The following is a 16,126-nucleotide window of genomic DNA, read 5'->3' on the forward strand; positions in this document are numbered from 1 at the left end:
TTCTGCTCCACGGATGAGAAGAGGGTGGGAAAGGTGGGCAAAATGTTTACCACACTACCGTCATGTGCTCCCTCCCCACATGGGCGGTTCATGGTGGATGCAAGTTGCCGCTGTCGCATATGCAAGACGCCAATGTCTCCCAGGTTAGGGAGCTCGTCGATCCCTCTCATCCACGGCACCCCGATATCTATCTCCACTGGCCATTTCCGGTCAACCTGCCAATGAACAGATTGAAATTGGCTCTGAAAGTAGGCTTTGCGTAGGGTAACCAACATCGGATCGGATTCCGGAGGGTGGGAAATTCCCACTCCACAGCATCGTCATGACAGCCGTCCACGTCTTTTCAGGCGACTGGTGCCAATGCAGTTTTTGCCTGATAGTGGGTTCGACATATCATACGGCGGTGATATTATGCTATGGTTAGATGACTGGTATAGTTTATGGACTCGTCCGTGATCATGGACGATACCTCGCGATTGGGCACCAAAAGCGAACCCGATCTGCTCAGCTTGGGCTTCCATTTTGAGTCCCGACCTTCCCGTTAGCCCCATTGCTATCCCAGTGCTATCCCAGTTACCATTACTCGTAAATGGATGGTTAAAACTTATCTATCTCTACTTATTAGTGTATTGATTCATACGGTCGTATGGATAAATGAAGAAAGCATAAGCAAGAGATAAGTCTCATTCACGGGGCCCCGAGAGAGATAATCAATATTAAGGCCATCCAGTTGTGTCTAGACAAGAGTCTTGGGCGCCGTTTCTCGCCCGAGGGTGGGGTGCGAGCGCCTTGAGTCGGCCTACAAGGCATAGATCAAAAGCCGCTGACCTTGGAATGGATCTTGGTGGGGTAAAGTCAGACCAACTTAAACACAACCATCAACGAACCGATTCATCGACTCTCATCGCCATGGCAAAATACACTATCTTGCACAACGCCCGCGTATTCCAGACAGATGGAATCATATCACCCAAGCATAGCTTTGCGAAGTGTCTAGCGATCGACAACGAGACTGGCCGTATCGTGCATGCTGGCTCAGAAAATGATCCGAGGGTCGCCGAGATCGCAGCCGACGCCACCCGACAGGATCTTGAAGGTCGCTTTGTGCTCCCTGGCTTTATCGACGGCCACATGCATCTCCTTGTCCTAGGCCAAGCCCTTAAGAAATTGGCCTTGGATGATTGCCGGAATCTAGAGGACATCCGCGCCAAGATCAAGGAGTATGCCGCCGCAAACCCTAATCTGAGTCGAATCCTGTGTCGCGGGTGGATGCCATTCATGACTGGGGACCAGGCGACGTATAAGATGCTAGATGGATTGGATCCTAGGCCCATTATTGTTGATTCCAAGGATCTTCACTCTGCCTGGTGCAACTCGGCGGCCCTGGAGGAGCTAGGTATCAACAACGACTCTACTCCGCCTCAAGGTGGCATCATTCACCGCGACCAGGATGGAAACATCACCGGAGTTGTGTCAGAGGCTTGCGTTTTCCTCTACATTTGGCCGCATCTCGCCAAGGTCTCGAGCCAAGAGGAGAGCATCAACGCTATCAAGGCAGCAATGAACTCTTACCTGTCTCACGGATACACTGGTCTTGTCGAAATGGCCATGGAAGACAACACATGGGAGGCACTACTAGCATTCAAGGAAAAAGAGGGCCTTCCGCTACATGTGGTTGCGTATTGGCTTATCCGGCCTTCGAAAACCGAAGAGGAAGCAGTGGCTCAAGTCGAGAGAGTCATTGAACTGCACAAGAAATACAACGCCGAGACTAGCCCCGACTGTCGTATCGCTGGTATCAAGATCATCTGCGACGGTACCGTCGATGCCTGCACGGCTGCTCTCACTGTTCCTTACTCTACCGGAGCCACGTATGACATGCTTTGGCCGCCTGAGGCCTTGAAGCCCGTGGTAGAGCGAGCTGCAAAGGCCGGCTTGCAATGTGCTCTTCACGCCATTGGTGACTTGGCGATCACAACCGCCCTTGACGCCCTTGAGCCTTACGCCACTCCCGCGGCCCGCCACCGAATGGAACATATAGAGTTGGCGTCGCCGCGGGACGCTCGTCGATTAGGCCAGCTGGGAATCACTGCATCGGTCCAAGCCGTGCACGCTGATCCCGCGATTATCAGGGCCTGGCCATCTCTGATCGGTTCTGCCCGCTGCTCTCGTGCCTTTGCGTACTCCGAATTTGCTCGGGAGGGAGCTGTTCTGGCTTTGGGTTCTGATGCTCCCACCTCGCCTTACGACCCGTTCCCTAACCTCTACACCGCGACTACGCGAAGGTCTGCCAGAGAGCCGGACTCCGAGGAGATTGTGAACCCGCACTTTGCACTGAGTCTTGCCGCTGCACTAACAGCTCTCACTGAAGGTTCGGCATACAGTACCTTCTCGGATGAATGGACCGGAAAGCTTGAGGTTGGAAAGACGGCAAATCTGGCGGTCATTGATATGGAATGGGATGTGGAGAAGCTGTTGAGTGCCAAGGTTGTACAGACGTGGTATAGAGGGAAGCTGGTTTTCAATGGAGAGAAGTGACCACACCTAGAATGGACGGCGATGCGGCATATCCAGAACAACACGCATGTTGATATTTACCATGATAACTATTCATGTATGAGACGGTTGGATCGATACTGAATCACCATCTAGCCTCTTATGCTTAGATTGTTCCCTCGAACGTCAAGCATCTATCTGTGGTGAGGCTCCAGGAAAGGTGTGGTTTGAATATCACCACTGGATCAGTACATTAATGTCATTTTATTCCCAAATCTGGTTTCTTCATGCCAAGTCAGTGTGAAGTGCGCCACGCCTTGGCATGAGTTTGAAGCTGGTTCGACCGATGTCGGAGCAGACCACCCCTGGGGAAAGTGATGACAGTGCTAAAATCACTGACTGTGATTGGACCCATCTCACTCTTCATCGAGCCTCTAGTAATGGGTAAGCCTGCCTCGTTGGTCATCCTCAAGCAAGCGAAGGACCCTCCATCTCCATGCAAGGCACCCGCGGCCCCCGAATGTCGTTCATGACCCCCGGGATGGTCCCCGAATGTCGTTTATGACCCCCGGGATAGTCCCCGACGTGAATTAAAAATCCGGGTTGTGACTGATTTTTAATACGCTCTTTGATTTATAAGCGGGGATGCTTCTAATAGTCTATAAAATCTAGCGTGCCAGTCTCAGGCACTCAGGTCATTAGGTTCTCGCCGGGCGAACCAACGTTTAAAATTGATCTCAATATTCACTCCTGTATTTACACCAGTCCTCCTCCGTTTTATCAAGTTTAGGCATATAAAATACTGTTACAATGGCCGCCCCATCGTTCCGTCAGATTGTTGGCGTCCCTCCCTCGACAGCATCGACGAAGGACAGCACCCTCGTCATCATTGACGCCCAGAACGAATACGCCGAGGGCAAACTCGCGGTAGCGAACGTGCAGACCTCACGGAAAGTCATCGAATCGCTTCTCCAGAAATACCGAGCCGCGAATGGAAACGTAGTCCATGTCGTCCACGATACGCCTGCCGGAGCACCAGTGTTCACGCCCGGAACGAGGCTGGCCGAGGAGTTTGATGAGTTGAAGCCTGCAGACGGCGAAAAAGTCATTCACAAGCTGTATCCCAGCTCCTTTGCGGACACGGACCTGCAGCAACATCTTGAATCGATTGGTAGCAAGAAGTTGGTGCTCGCCGGCTACATGGTGAGTCGCATTTCCCTCCCCATTGCTAGATCCGAGGATCTAGCAGCATAACGCACTTGCATCACCCCGCAACCCCGCAGACCCCCGCCATCCCCGCTTCATATCGCCCAGAATTGGGGCACTAGGGCGAGATTCTATGGTCAGCCGGGCCGAGGGGTCGCTAAACCAATAGCTAACCCGCCATTTCCCCGAAGGCTCACGTCTGTGTTTCAACGACTGCTCGTGACGGTGCGCGTCTGGGTTATGACATTTTGGTTGCGGAGGATGCAGTCGGCGACAGGAACATCCCTGGAGTGGACGCAGAGCAGCTTGTCAAGGTTGCGCTTGCCGAAATTGGAGATGGCTTTGGAACTATTGTTCGAGCCGGTGATATTAACTAGGAGCGGTATCTTCTCACCTCCAGGTTCTACCTTGACTTGTGCATGAAATGAAGCGCAATGGAATACCAACGAATGATGCTTGATACACAGCTATTAATGGCAAGCTGTTACAAACACATTCTTACTTCGCCAGGCATCCTGGAACTGTACGTACATGGACGAGTACAAATCTCGAAAATAAATAGTCGTTTTGCTTTGTGAAATTGTCCCCTTTTCGCCCAGATTCGGGTGTCTTTTAGCTTAGGTTGCCGAGTAGCCCCCGTCAATAAAGATTGTCTGTCCAGTAATGGCTTCACCTGCCTTCCCAGCCAGACATACTACCATGCCAGCAAAGTCCTCCGCCTCTCCGTTCCGCCCGATCATCGTCCTATCGGCATGCCTCTGAGCCAATTCAGGCGACGCAAAGACACTCGCGGTCATTTGCGTACTCACGACACCCGGGGCAATGGCATTGCAGAGGACGCCACGACTGGACCAAGCTTCAGCCTGCGAGCGAGTCAGGCCCACCACTCCAGCCTTTGAAGCTCCATACGCCCCGCTGTTGCCATAAGCTCGGAAGGCCTGCTGGCTCGCAATGTTGATTATTCTACCGGAACCGCGTTCTGCCATGCGCGGACCGAATGCTTGGCCGAGAATGAACGGTGCTGTGAGATTAACTGCAAGCGTGGTGTCCCAGTCCGCTTGGGTCAGCGCATCCATGGCCGGCCGGATGTTGATTCCCGCTGCGTTGACCAAAATATCGGGGACTCCATACGTTGAGAGAATTGTGGAGACTGCCTTGTCGATAGATGCCCGGTCACCCAAGTCGGTAGGTAACGAGTGGGCTTGGACTCCGAGGGCTGAAAGAGACGTGACGGTGTCGTCGAGCGGTTGGGGATTCCGTGCAATAAGGATGACGCGGGCTCCGGCTTGTCCCAGGCTTGAGGCTATCTCCCGCCCGATGCCGGCACTACCGCCCGTCACGACGGCGGTCTGGCCAGCGAGACCGAAGAGCCGCTGAAGGTAGGTCGCGTTTCGGGAAATATTTCTCGCCATTTTATTATCAAGTAAGATTTAGTGGACCAAGAAGGATGTCGCTTCAGCGCCATTCCAGTTCCAGCCTTTTATTGTAGCACTGAGTCATACCGAGGAAGCTGCCTGCACACCATGAATTTCCCATGTACCCTCGGGTAATCAACGGATAACGACAATGGAAGCAACCACCGTCAACACCTATTATACCTAAGGCTCAGCCATTTTGAGTTCAATATGAATAGTTGGCGGTGGGGGGAAATCTTGGAAAATTGGAAAGACTTTGAGCTCATACGATGCAGTTCGAGAGGATCTTTTACGGACCTGGAGACATCTTCCATCTCCGTTACTAGTGCCTGCAGAGATGCACGGAGAACATGGCCAGCATTCCATCTCGCCCCCATTAGCATAATACAGTGACCAGATGGAGTAGAGCTGCCGCCGGGATACCAATAACTTCCAGGCAAATTAGCGACAGTCTTGCAGTGAGATTAGCCATTAGCTAGATGCGAAAATCTGAGTCATCGAAGTCTCTTACCCCCCCCTTTGCTTGCTGGTTGCGAGAAGCGACGGCAAAAGGATTTTTTTTTTTTTTTTTTATCTGCCTTACCACGAGTGTGAGTCCGTGGACCGAGGCTCGTCCAGCAACTGAAGGGGCATGCTCTACTCACGGAGGTGTGGTGATAATCTTTCACTTCTAAAGGAGGTACAAGGCGCTAACGCTTATAAGCGGGATCGAGAGTGTGGTAGTATTAATACAATTTCTCCCCTTCGTATAGGGTAGAAATGACCGAAATCAAATCTCTTAAGTCTTGGCTATCATAAGATTTAGGACGAAATTTATGAGAATATTAAATAAGATTGTATTCTGAATCTTTACAGGTCAACGTAGGATTTTGACAATGCCACTATTCAAGTCTCAAATGCCGTCAACGAATTTGACCAGATCGTCGATTACTTGTTGGGCGTGAGTTAAGTATAAACCTGCAAGGAGTCGTTAGCATGAAGAGTCTGGAGGAATTGCGAAAGGGAGAAGGCTTGATTTGGACATACCGTGGCCCGCATTTTTGTACACTCTCAAGTCCGCCCAAGGAAGCATTTCCTTGACAATAGTGGCGCCGGCTTCAAGGGGCATGCCTTGGTCCGAGTCGCCGTGTAGCGCTAGGATAGGGATCATCTCGGCAGATTCTGCGAGCTTAGTTAACTGCTTGTCGGAGGCTTGTGTGAAGATTGCAACCGTCTTTTCGATGGCAACACCATGGGCCTCTGATACAATCTGCTCATAGTACTCGAGTGTCTTAGGGTGCACCTGGTTCCCTGCGTGCATGGCGAAAACCCCGGGCAATGATTCGGTGACAAATGCCGGACGATTATCTCTCAAGCCCTGTAGAATCGAGTCCCACAACTCCTGAGTTGGAGACAAAGGGTGTTCGGGGGTTTGAAGAGGAAACGGCATGGCGAGGCCGATCCAGACGAAACCCTATAAATGTTGGTTAATTTCCGGCCAAGTTATCGATCCAGTTATGACATGTGCGCCCAAGAGGCTAACCTTGCAGTGCTGGGAGATGTATTGACTGGAGTGGTATGCTAGGACACTCTCTGTGCAACCCATACTAGCCGCGACAAAGACGAAATCGCCGACCGCGAGTGTCTCGAGGAGTTGCGCCACATCTCCAGCAAATGTGCTCCAGTCCGTCGTTTTACCCTTCGAGGCGTCTGTCCAATCGCTGGAACCGAAACCTCGACGATCAGGTGCAATGCATCGAAACTGGTAGGTTTCGCAAAGGGGTACAATCAGGTGCTCAAACATTTTTGACGACATGGGCCAGCCATGGAGGAAAACAAGGGTCAATTTGGAAGCCCTGCCGGCCTGCATTTTGAAACCCTTTCCATCGGGGACATAGTCCCGATAGAAGAGACGAGTGGAATCGATCGAGCTGTTGAAGAAGGGCATGGTGGTTGGATTTGCGTTGAGAGTTGATTGGTGGATTGCGATTGGGAATGTGAGATTAGGTTTTGGTGATTGGCAGTGGATCTGAATGTAAAGTGCCAAGGTAGAAGTGTTTTCTTTCCTTTATATAATAGACTTGGGATCTTCCTTCTGAACAGATTTCTGTCCGTAAGACTTGATCGTGTTCTCTGCCATTGCCATAACGGATAGGCATGTTAGGTGTAAAGCTGGCAGGGAGCCAGGTCGTTCGATAAAACTTCTGATTGGGCCGAGCTGTGGGATGACCCGACTGTCACAACATTACCGGGGATTGTATGTTGCACGCAGTATGTAACTAAATGCTTGGATGCTTGGATGTCAATAACGTTTCTTTTTAACTCAAAATTTCAAATTTCTACTCAGTGTAACCGATAGTGATGTTCCTTTACCAGATGTTAGAAGTTAGGTCAATATTATGTACAAGTTTCCCATACCATGGAGAATATTTATATTGCTCGAGGATAATGATGGATATTGACCACAGCGAACTTGAAGAACGAGTAATCGTCGGCATAATTTGCGGCGTAAGCACCAGCAAAGCGAGAGTTAGCATCACCACTAAGGCTTTTGCAAATCTTGCAGAGACTCGTGTCGCAAGAGTTCAATAGATCGTAATAGAGCCCCGCAATTTGTCCATCTTATGCTGTATCTTCAGGAGAGTCGAGAATTTGGGTCGCATCGTTGTGCCTGTGTGTAAGGAGATCGCTGTGCTGGACAGAAAAGGCCAGGCCCATAGCCAGAAAACAGAGGAACGCAACACCAAGATATGGCAAGCCCACCCAAGCGTCACCCAAGTCTAGTCCCGTCTTAAAGAGCCAAGCCAGTACTGGGCCGGCGGCAAGTCTGCTTCCCGAATCGAGAACGCTTATTAGCGTATAGAGCCTGCCCGTTTGACGAGGTTCGATCATGGATGTTATGACGACTCGGCAGAGGGTTGAGAACCCCAGCCCACAAGTGAAGACCACGAGACCTAGAATAACGGTCTTAGAGGATGGCCAGGCAAGTAGGATCGAGCCGATGAAGAGAAAGACAAATGACATCCGGGCAAGGAAAAAGTCCCTCGTAACGGGCTCAAGCTTAAACGGCATGCTGGGGGACTGAAGGAGCCTGGAACACCCTGGCAAAATGGCAACATAAAGGGCAATGTTCATGACCACCTGCAAGGACATGAGCATGCCGGCGTCCGCTAGAGACCAGCCAAGACTCTTGCTCAAGTACTGGGCCCCGAATGATAAAGCCCTCGCGACGAACCCCGTTAACAGAAACGTTATAAGCAGTGCCACGACTGGATAACAGTGGAGGACTGCAGCGCTCTCGGCAAGTTCGCGGGTGGACTGAGACAGTCGGGACTTGAGGAAAGATGTAATGGAGATGTCCCCATCCGACTTAGAAATGGCACTCTCCGGGCCTGTTGCCTGTTTGAGGGTTTCGGGAAGGAACGTGACACAAATGCCGCCAGCGATGAACAAGCCCAGACCCATCACACATGGAATCCATGGTGAGGTCCTCATGAGCCTCGATGCCACAGCGATGGAAAGCAACTCGGCGATAAGGCTCGCAACTATACTCATAAAGAAACTACCGGCGCTGCAATCGTAAATTAGGTTAGGAAGCTGGGTTTAGAGTAGGCTCTCCAGAGAGGATAGACCTACAGTTTTTCTGAGGCCTCAGTATCAGCTATCATCGAGTATATCATAGCCATCAGGACATTGAGGCCACCTCCGATGGCGTGGAATGCTGTGGAAGTCCATATGAGCCGAACATCCGGAAACAGCTGAGGGGAGCGAAGGATCAGCAACATCCAGGCTAAGGCAAGAGACATTCCAAAAACTGATAGGCCAAGAACTGGTCGGCGCCCTATTCTATGAGGCGTGAGTAAGCCTGAAGATTCGGAGGATGTAGGGAAGAGTGTAGCCGAGTTTGGACTTACCGATCGGCAAGGATACCGTATGGCAAGGCTAAAAATAGACCTAAAAACAAATGTCATTATGGATTCTCTATCCCATCGATGCTTTCAGAATCCACCGCACCTGGAAGAGCCTCAAGCATCGACTGAATCGCCATCACGTAAGACAGCTTCGACTGGATGTCCGACCCTTTGCATTGCTGCTCGTCGATCGCGCCGTCCGAGATACCCAAGTACTTGCGACAAATCAGGTCCTCCAAAATGCGTAAGATCGGCAGCGCCGGAAGCGCGATGCCTGCTGTCAGGACAAAGACGAGACCCGTGACTAGGATTGTGACTGAAGGCCTCGGAGGAATCGGGTGGCGATGGTCCGCATTAGCGGTGCTATCTGACTGTCTCTCCCCGAGTAGGGGCCGAGACTGGTCGGCGGGGGAGGAGTCAAGAGTCATCAATGATGCCTAAACAAGCGCAGAACCACTGCAACCTCAAGATCTTATTAGATCGATCAAATACGAGGTGGTGGCATGCCCCAGACTGTGGTGGTGTTGCGTCGGATGCGGAAACTCGAAAATAATGGGGAGAAAGATGGAAAATTTGGAAGCAACGTGATAAAATCCAGCAAATTCCTTATTCACTCCGTCTTCATTCAGCGAGCCACAAATTAAGACAGACAGATTGGCACCCCACGCTGATTTGTCTTGTTTGGATGGGTCTGGTCTGTTACAATTGTAGAGTGGAGTATGTCAGCGCCACCCCCACGCATTTCGGGCGCGCAGATCTTTAGCCAGGTCCTCCCGTTCTTCACAATCTTATCAATCACATTGGAGTTTGATGTAAACTAACATCTGACACCAATTGATTGGTTTAGAAATCGAGCAGCGTGAGACGGGACGATGAACATCAACGAGGCTACGTCGATGAATATCTTATATAGATAGAAGCATTAATATTATTCTGTTCGGTTCTAATTACAATAATTGTAATGCCTACCTCGGATTGGTGTTGTGCACTGATCAAATTCACCTCGTTCACATGGAACTCTCGAGCTCCTTGTGTGCCAAGCTGTGTGGAAGCCTGCCCTTTATAGAGAGGACACAGACGCAATGCCGGTACATACGACCATAGCTCGTAGAGAACTGAGGGTCCCGTCCGCTCCCCTATACATAAGCTACGAAGCGCCAGATCAGTAGTTGGGTCGGTGACGACCAGCGAATCCCTGGTGTTGTATGTTCTTTTTTGCTAGTCATATCTTTTTATCTCTCGTATTTCTTTCTCTTTTTAGTTCAAGTCTACTCGCCCACAAGGTAGCTGTCGGAGTTGATGTTGATTGAAGGGCGAATGGGGCTCAGGGAGGTGACTATATTAACTAGGTTTCGCCCAGTTTAACTAGAACTAGTAATTTATATCTAATATAAGGCGATGATGCATGATAATTTTACGTGAAAGGCATCTAATTTTCTAGTAAGCTACTCTATTCTACCGCCGTGACTTTAGATTACAAGATTTGAAATGGTAACTATGGGGTAGAGTGGCACATCCTCCACTATTGTAACAAATCCAACACTACTAATGATCAGTTGAATCCTTTCGAAGACGGGAGTTGGTCTTCCTTCAGCCGTTACCCGGGAGCCTGCCGTGAGAGCTATATAAAATTCAGGGCTTTCCCTGTTGACCACAACCTTGGGCTTTTATGTATAGGTTATTATGAGATGGAGTTAGGTGCTGTGCAGCTATGTCAGTGGTACCTTGGAGTTAAACTTTACCTCGGCTCTTTGACGGACGTGGTGACCCTCGAGCTCCAATATGACGTGACAAATCGCCCGAGTGGTGTATAGGTTTAGAATACCATTTCTCCTAATGTCCTTGGGGATTGTGACCATCCCTACCAAACAGGTTGTCGAAGGCTGGACTGGACCTTTTAGTGAAGTATTGGACTTGAGGCCCTAGAAAGCGCGCGGCGCAATTGGTTGGCCATATGGGTTCCAGGACCCAGCGCCCGACGCGGAATCCATTCAACTTTTGAACCCCAGGGTGATCGATATCGCGTGAAATTTTGATATTTCCAGGCGTCTTCGGTGAACACAAGACTGGTTAGCCTATTTTCGTCTTGGAAATGGAGTATGGAGGAAATTCCGGAGGTGGAGGGCTACAGGCTAGAAAGATACGGATTGAGCACAACAATACTCCATCATCACAGAGCGTTGTGTTAATCTACGCGGATTCTCTCTTCATATTATTCTGGTGAGAGCCCGGGAAGCAATGAAGCCTTCCGTGAGGCATCATGAGCTTGAATGCTGCGTTCGAATGCCGGTTTGGCCTCGCCTCGTCGCCGGCATTGCATGGCGGCAACTGAAGTACTGTTGGATTCCTGAATCCGGCGGGGTTTATAATTAGATTTAAGGGTAAAATGCGTGAGTATATTATTCCCATACCGTTGTCCCGAGAACTCGTTTCGGGTAATGTGTCTACAAGTCACCAATTCCTGCATTGAGTTGCGTCGACACTCTGGTGATAGCGAATGAAACCCGGGTGATCAAATAAATGTGACACTAGTTTAACATGCATTAGCTAGCAAAGAAGCTTTGGAAGCTTGATGGTGTTCCGGGGTGCAAATGAGCCTACTCACATTTGAATGGTAATGGAGATGAGTTCGGTTCGTGGATTTTGCCAAGATAAAATATCCTCTTTCCGGTTATGGCTGCGGCTCATTTGGGGAATACTCCGAAATTCCAACTACAAAGAGGCCCGGTTCTCTCGTTATCGGTAATCCTCCAAAACCCGACGTAGCGTTCTGTCGACGATTTCAACTCAGAGAGTGATCCAGTGATCGGTGTATGCGTTGAAAAACATGGGGCTACATTTCCTTCTCACGGCCCTCTGCGCCGCATCTCTTACATCGGGCGCAGAGCTGCGACAAGTAACACAATTTGGCGAGAACCCAACAAAAATCCAAATGTACGAATATGTCCCCGAAAAGGTTTCCAGTTCGCCGCCTGTTATTGTCAATGTAAGGCCTATGCAAGTCGTTGGTTCAATGCGTGCTCAGCCCTTCGGTGACGTGACTTGTGATCGCAAGTTAAGGGTGCAGAGCAGAGTGAAACAGCTAGCACTTTCATTAATGATAGCTTCACCCATGTGGCGGGAGTGCAACTTCGTGGTATCGGCCCACTAAAATGCCATCCTACGCGGATCAGCTTGGATTCATCCTGATCTACCCGGGAACTCCGAACATGAACAACTGCTGGGATGTACAGAGTGCTGGTAGTCTCACCCATGGACAAGGCGGGGATGCCCTCGCCATCGCTAACATGGTCAATCATGTGCTGGAGACATATGGCGGCGACTCGGAGAGAGTTTACGTTATGGGCTCATCCTCCGGTGCCATGATGACAAACGTCCTGGTAGGGTCCTATCCAGATGTCTTCGAGGCCGGGTCGTCTTATTCGGGGACTGCGCATGCCTGTTTCGCAGGGGCTCCCTCGGCTACACCAATGTCACCTAACCAAATATGTGCCCAAGGCCTCACCCACAGTCTGGAGGAGTGGGCCTCGTTTGTTCACAATTCCTACCCTGGCTATGATGGGCGTCGGCCCCGAATGCAGATATGGCATGGAAATGCAGATACCCTCGTCCGCCCTCAGTGCGCGATCGAGGCCCTCAAACAATGGTCTGCAGTCCTCGGCGAGACCAACACTCAGAACGTGACCGGGGTGCCATCGCCTCAGTATAGGCAAGTAATCTACGGGGACGGCTCCAATCTTATGGGATTCTTCGGGCAGGGCGTTGGGCACACTGCACCGGTCAACGAAGAGTTGACACTCCAGTTCTTCGGACTAATTTGACGAATAAAAAAGGAGGGCAGGCGATGGACGGGATGGACGGGACACGTGCTGATATTGTGTGTCACGGCCCGCACGGACAGTAGCCCAGCATGATTTACTGTTTGCGTGAGTCAAGGTGTTCCTCTAAGCTTTTGTAGATCGTACAAGTTGACGTGCTGGCGACTCAACTCTCCGGACGAGGCCAATCTTGTAAATGGAATCATGGAAAGAACGGTCAGCGCAAGAGTCCAGATGTTTGCGATCCTTGATGGATTGCCATTTGTTGAAGTTATCAATGCTAACTAGTCAACAGATCTGCCAGGGCCTGGAGGGGGAGGATTGTTGTCTGGTTAGATAAAGTTAATAAGGCTGGGAAGGATCAAAATTACCACTTCTGCCTCGGTACGAACATCAGCGCCTAACCATGATCAAATCCGAACGAGTCCTCACACATTATGTAATAATTGACACCCTGTGTCAAAGATGGGAGCAAACGTTGTTGAACAGGAAGGGAATTTCCTGGGGAAGAAAACGAATGGTGCGAACTGGTTCGAGGTTCGGCAACAGCTCCAGGGCAGGTGGCAGGCAGGCACGCAGCTGGGACTGCCAGCCCTGCGGAGTCGGTGCAACTGTCCGGTACGAAATACTTCATACTCATTAGTAACTCTCCGATGCTCCAAGTTCCCTAACTCCTCAACCCCACTCCATCCAGCACCAACCCTTAATGGCGCCGCGATGTCATCACTACCGCCTCTTCTCGCCTGTCCGGCAGATATATTTCCCCTGTTTTTGCAGCAACTGTCATCCCCCGATCTCTATTCTCTCTGCCTCGTCTGTAAGACTCTGCGCACTCTCGCAGAGCCCAACCTCTATTCGCACATTCGCCTCATCTGGCTAGACCCAGAGGATGCGTCCACCCCGCAAATCTCACCAATCATCCCTCTCCTACGAAGTATACTGTCAAGACCTGAACTTGCCGCCCATGTCCAGTACCTTGACTTAGGCGGGCAGCCCGTTGTTCGCTGGACAGGTCGTCGCTCTGCTATTCCCGTCGCTGGTGCCGACCTTGCTGAGCTAATCACCTTTATCGAGGGGTTCCAAGATAAGATTGACTACGCGAGTCTTTGGATAACTGAGCTTTGCAATGGGTCAATCGATCCGTTTGTCGCGCTCCTACTGTCGGTGCTTTCGAATTTGAAACAGCTACATATCACCACCCATTTCGCAGAAGAGACCCGTATTATTGGCAAAGTATTGAGATCAGCGCTCTGTGATACGGCAACTGGTGATCGATGGCTCCCAACCTTTGGAGACATCCAAGAAGTGTCTTTTCGGATGGATATGAACCTGAGCCGACCTATGGAGATGAGAAATACAGAAGATCTATTGCCGTTATTCTATCTACCCTCAGTTCGGAAGATGTCGGTGTGCATTGAGAACCCGACTGTGTTCGTGTGGCCCCTCAACCAGCGCCCTACAGCATCGCTACTCGCGTCATTGGAGCTAAAAGGTACGTCTATTCGAGAAGATCATCTTGGCGAACTCCTTTCGGCAACCCCCAATCTCAGGAGACTCCACTGGGATTGGTTCTATCATCCCGAGCGCCCAGAAAAATTTGGTGGTCGTGTTATCGATCTTCATAAGATCGCCGCTGCAATTGGCCATGTCCGAGATACCCTCGAGGAGTTCGCTATCTTCGCCTCTGTCAGCTATCATGGCCTCGACTTTCCGATTCTTTCAACGAGAGGATCATTGAGTCCCATCGCCGAGTACGAGGCTCTAAGGACGTTTGAAGCGCCTGTGCCTTTCCTCATTGGGTTCACAAAGGCTGGGGCATGGCCGCTGGAACGCTCCCTACCAAAAAACCTCGAGGTCTTAACCATCTCTGATGATTTGTACTTGGTCGAGGAGTATGAATGGTCTGACACCGGCGCGATTATGCTTTTAGAAGCAATAATATCGTGGCTAAGAAATTATACAGCCTACACGCCACAGTTCCAAACCCTTCGACTCGAGCTGAGGGTCATAGATGAGGAATGGGGTCCAAAGATGCGAAGGCAACTTGCAGATGTATGTGCCGTCGCTGGACTCGGGCTTGTCATTAACAAGATAGAGAAGGATTTGTATTCTCTCAGCAACCCTGCTTCATACTGATCTCACACTCTTCCCGGCTTCTTCTCGACCCTAAGTACACCCCGAGAGTTCGGCTTGTGCTTCCTGCTCCTTTTACAATGTCCCGCACAATTCGGTCTGGCCAATCGATGGCCCTCCTGCAAGCGAGTCCAAGTCATAGGATTCCGCAGCAATAGCCCCATCAAGGGTGACCATCCCCATCTTTTCTACGAACAAACCGCATCCCCAATTCGGTCCCTTAAAAAGGTCAGCGTGAACGACAGTGGCTTCACCGGGGGTATTGATTCATACTCACCCCTCTCCCGCCCTCCTCCTCTCCACAGGGCCCTATATAGCCGACTTTGAAGAGACCATCTTGCTTGTCCACTCTAGGCCCCACCGTCACCACTCTCGCCCTCTGCTCTGATAAAGGGACCTCAATATCGCGGCTATGGTAATAGAGATGAGCGGCCATGGGCTCGCCACACTGCCCATTATTTCGGTGTGGCTTCGATTCGTCGTCAGCTATCCCCCGGTCTTCTTTCCAGGTGGCCTCACAAAGTTGGAGTGTCTCAAGAACGGGCGAGGGGTGCGAAGATTCGTAGGTAAAGGATTGCCCCTTTTGCGATGAAACCAGGATTATCTCCTTGTCGAAAGCCAAGGCTGTCATAGTACCTGGTATCTGCCTCTTTCCGACGCTATACCGGTTTGCCTCAACGACCATCTCGTCATATGCATCAAGCGTAATCTTGAAGAGCTGCCCGTCTGTGATGGTCAAGACCAAATCGGAGAATTTCAAATGACTGCTGAATAGGAGGTTACGTTTAATAGGTGCGTTCGCCGGTATTCGCTCTGGCCAGGAGATTGCAAAAGAATAGTCGAGCGTCACACCGAGCTTCCCGTTTGGCTTGAGCTTTTCCTTGAGATTAACCGAGTCGACTAAGATGATGAACGCACTAAGTAGTAGAAGGAGTCGCCATGGGGCGACTATGAAATGCAAGATAGTCATCCTGATTTTGGGAATATCCGAGTGAACTCTATCAACTTAGATGGTTAGCAGTTTATTGCGAGTTTCAGTCGCCTGGGGGAGAGGAAAAAAAAAAAGGGGGGGGGGGGGGGGGGGGGGGCTTCATGCTTACTAGGATTTTTCTCTGGAATAAGTTGACAGAGCAGTCGGGAAACTGACCAAGAAGTGCAGAGTGGAAAG

The 16,126-nt window shown here is 50.6% G+C and overlaps 4 protein-coding genes and 4 pseudogenes across 4 annotated transcripts; 4 read left to right on the forward strand and 4 right to left on the reverse strand.

Annotated features, from left to right (window-relative positions):
• Positions 1-909: 909 nt before the first annotated feature.
• SAPIO_CDS1190 lies at positions 910-2,538 on the forward strand (annotated as a pseudogene; the record flags this gene model as incomplete).
• A 768-nt stretch (positions 2,539-3,306) lies between these two features.
• On the forward strand, positions 3,307-4,079 carry SAPIO_CDS1191 (uncharacterized protein; the record flags this gene model as incomplete). The annotated part of the gene is made up of 2 exons (XM_016784522.1): positions 3,307-3,699; positions 3,894-4,079. The coding sequence occupies 2 exons, from the start codon at positions 3,307-3,309 to the stop codon at positions 4,077-4,079; spliced, it is 579 nt and encodes a 192-aa protein (XP_016646077.1).
• A 240-nt stretch (positions 4,080-4,319) lies between these two features.
• Positions 4,320-5,114, reverse strand: SAPIO_CDS1192 (annotated as a pseudogene; the record flags this gene model as incomplete).
• Positions 5,115-6,009: 895 nt separating this feature from the next.
• Positions 6,010-7,044, reverse strand: SAPIO_CDS1193 (Uncharacterized protein; the record flags this gene model as incomplete). Its single annotated transcript, XM_016784523.1, has 3 exons — positions 6,010-6,074; positions 6,144-6,570; positions 6,640-7,044. The coding sequence occupies 3 exons, from the start codon at positions 7,042-7,044 to the stop codon at positions 6,010-6,012; spliced, it is 897 nt and encodes a 298-aa protein (XP_016646078.1).
• A 674-nt stretch (positions 7,045-7,718) lies between these two features.
• Positions 7,719-9,435, reverse strand: SAPIO_CDS1194 (uncharacterized protein; the record flags this gene model as incomplete). The annotated part of the gene is made up of 4 exons (XM_016784524.1): positions 7,719-8,667; positions 8,733-8,942; positions 9,011-9,050; positions 9,111-9,435. 4 exons carry the CDS (start codon positions 9,433-9,435, stop codon positions 7,719-7,721), a joined length of 1,524 nt encoding a protein of 507 aa, XP_016646079.1.
• Positions 9,436-12,159: 2,724 nt separating this feature from the next.
• Positions 12,160-12,828, forward strand: SAPIO_CDS1195 (annotated as a pseudogene; the record flags this gene model as incomplete).
• Positions 12,829-13,542: 714 nt separating this feature from the next.
• SAPIO_CDS1196 lies at positions 13,543-14,961 on the forward strand (annotated as a pseudogene; the record flags this gene model as incomplete).
• A 72-nt stretch (positions 14,962-15,033) lies between these two features.
• Positions 15,034-15,928, reverse strand: SAPIO_CDS1197 (uncharacterized protein; the record flags this gene model as incomplete). Its single annotated transcript, XM_016784525.1, has 2 exons — positions 15,034-15,177; positions 15,236-15,928. 2 exons carry the CDS (start codon positions 15,926-15,928, stop codon positions 15,034-15,036), a joined length of 837 nt encoding a protein of 278 aa, XP_016646080.1.
• Between the last annotated feature and the right edge of the window lie 198 nt (positions 15,929-16,126).

Source organism: Scedosporium apiospermum, assembly GCF_000732125.1.
Source record: "Scedosporium apiospermum strain IHEM 14462 chromosome Unknown SEQ_SAPIO_0044, whole genome shotgun sequence".
Classification (NCBI taxonomy): Eukaryota; Fungi; Ascomycota; class Sordariomycetes; order Microascales; family Microascaceae; genus Scedosporium; species Scedosporium apiospermum.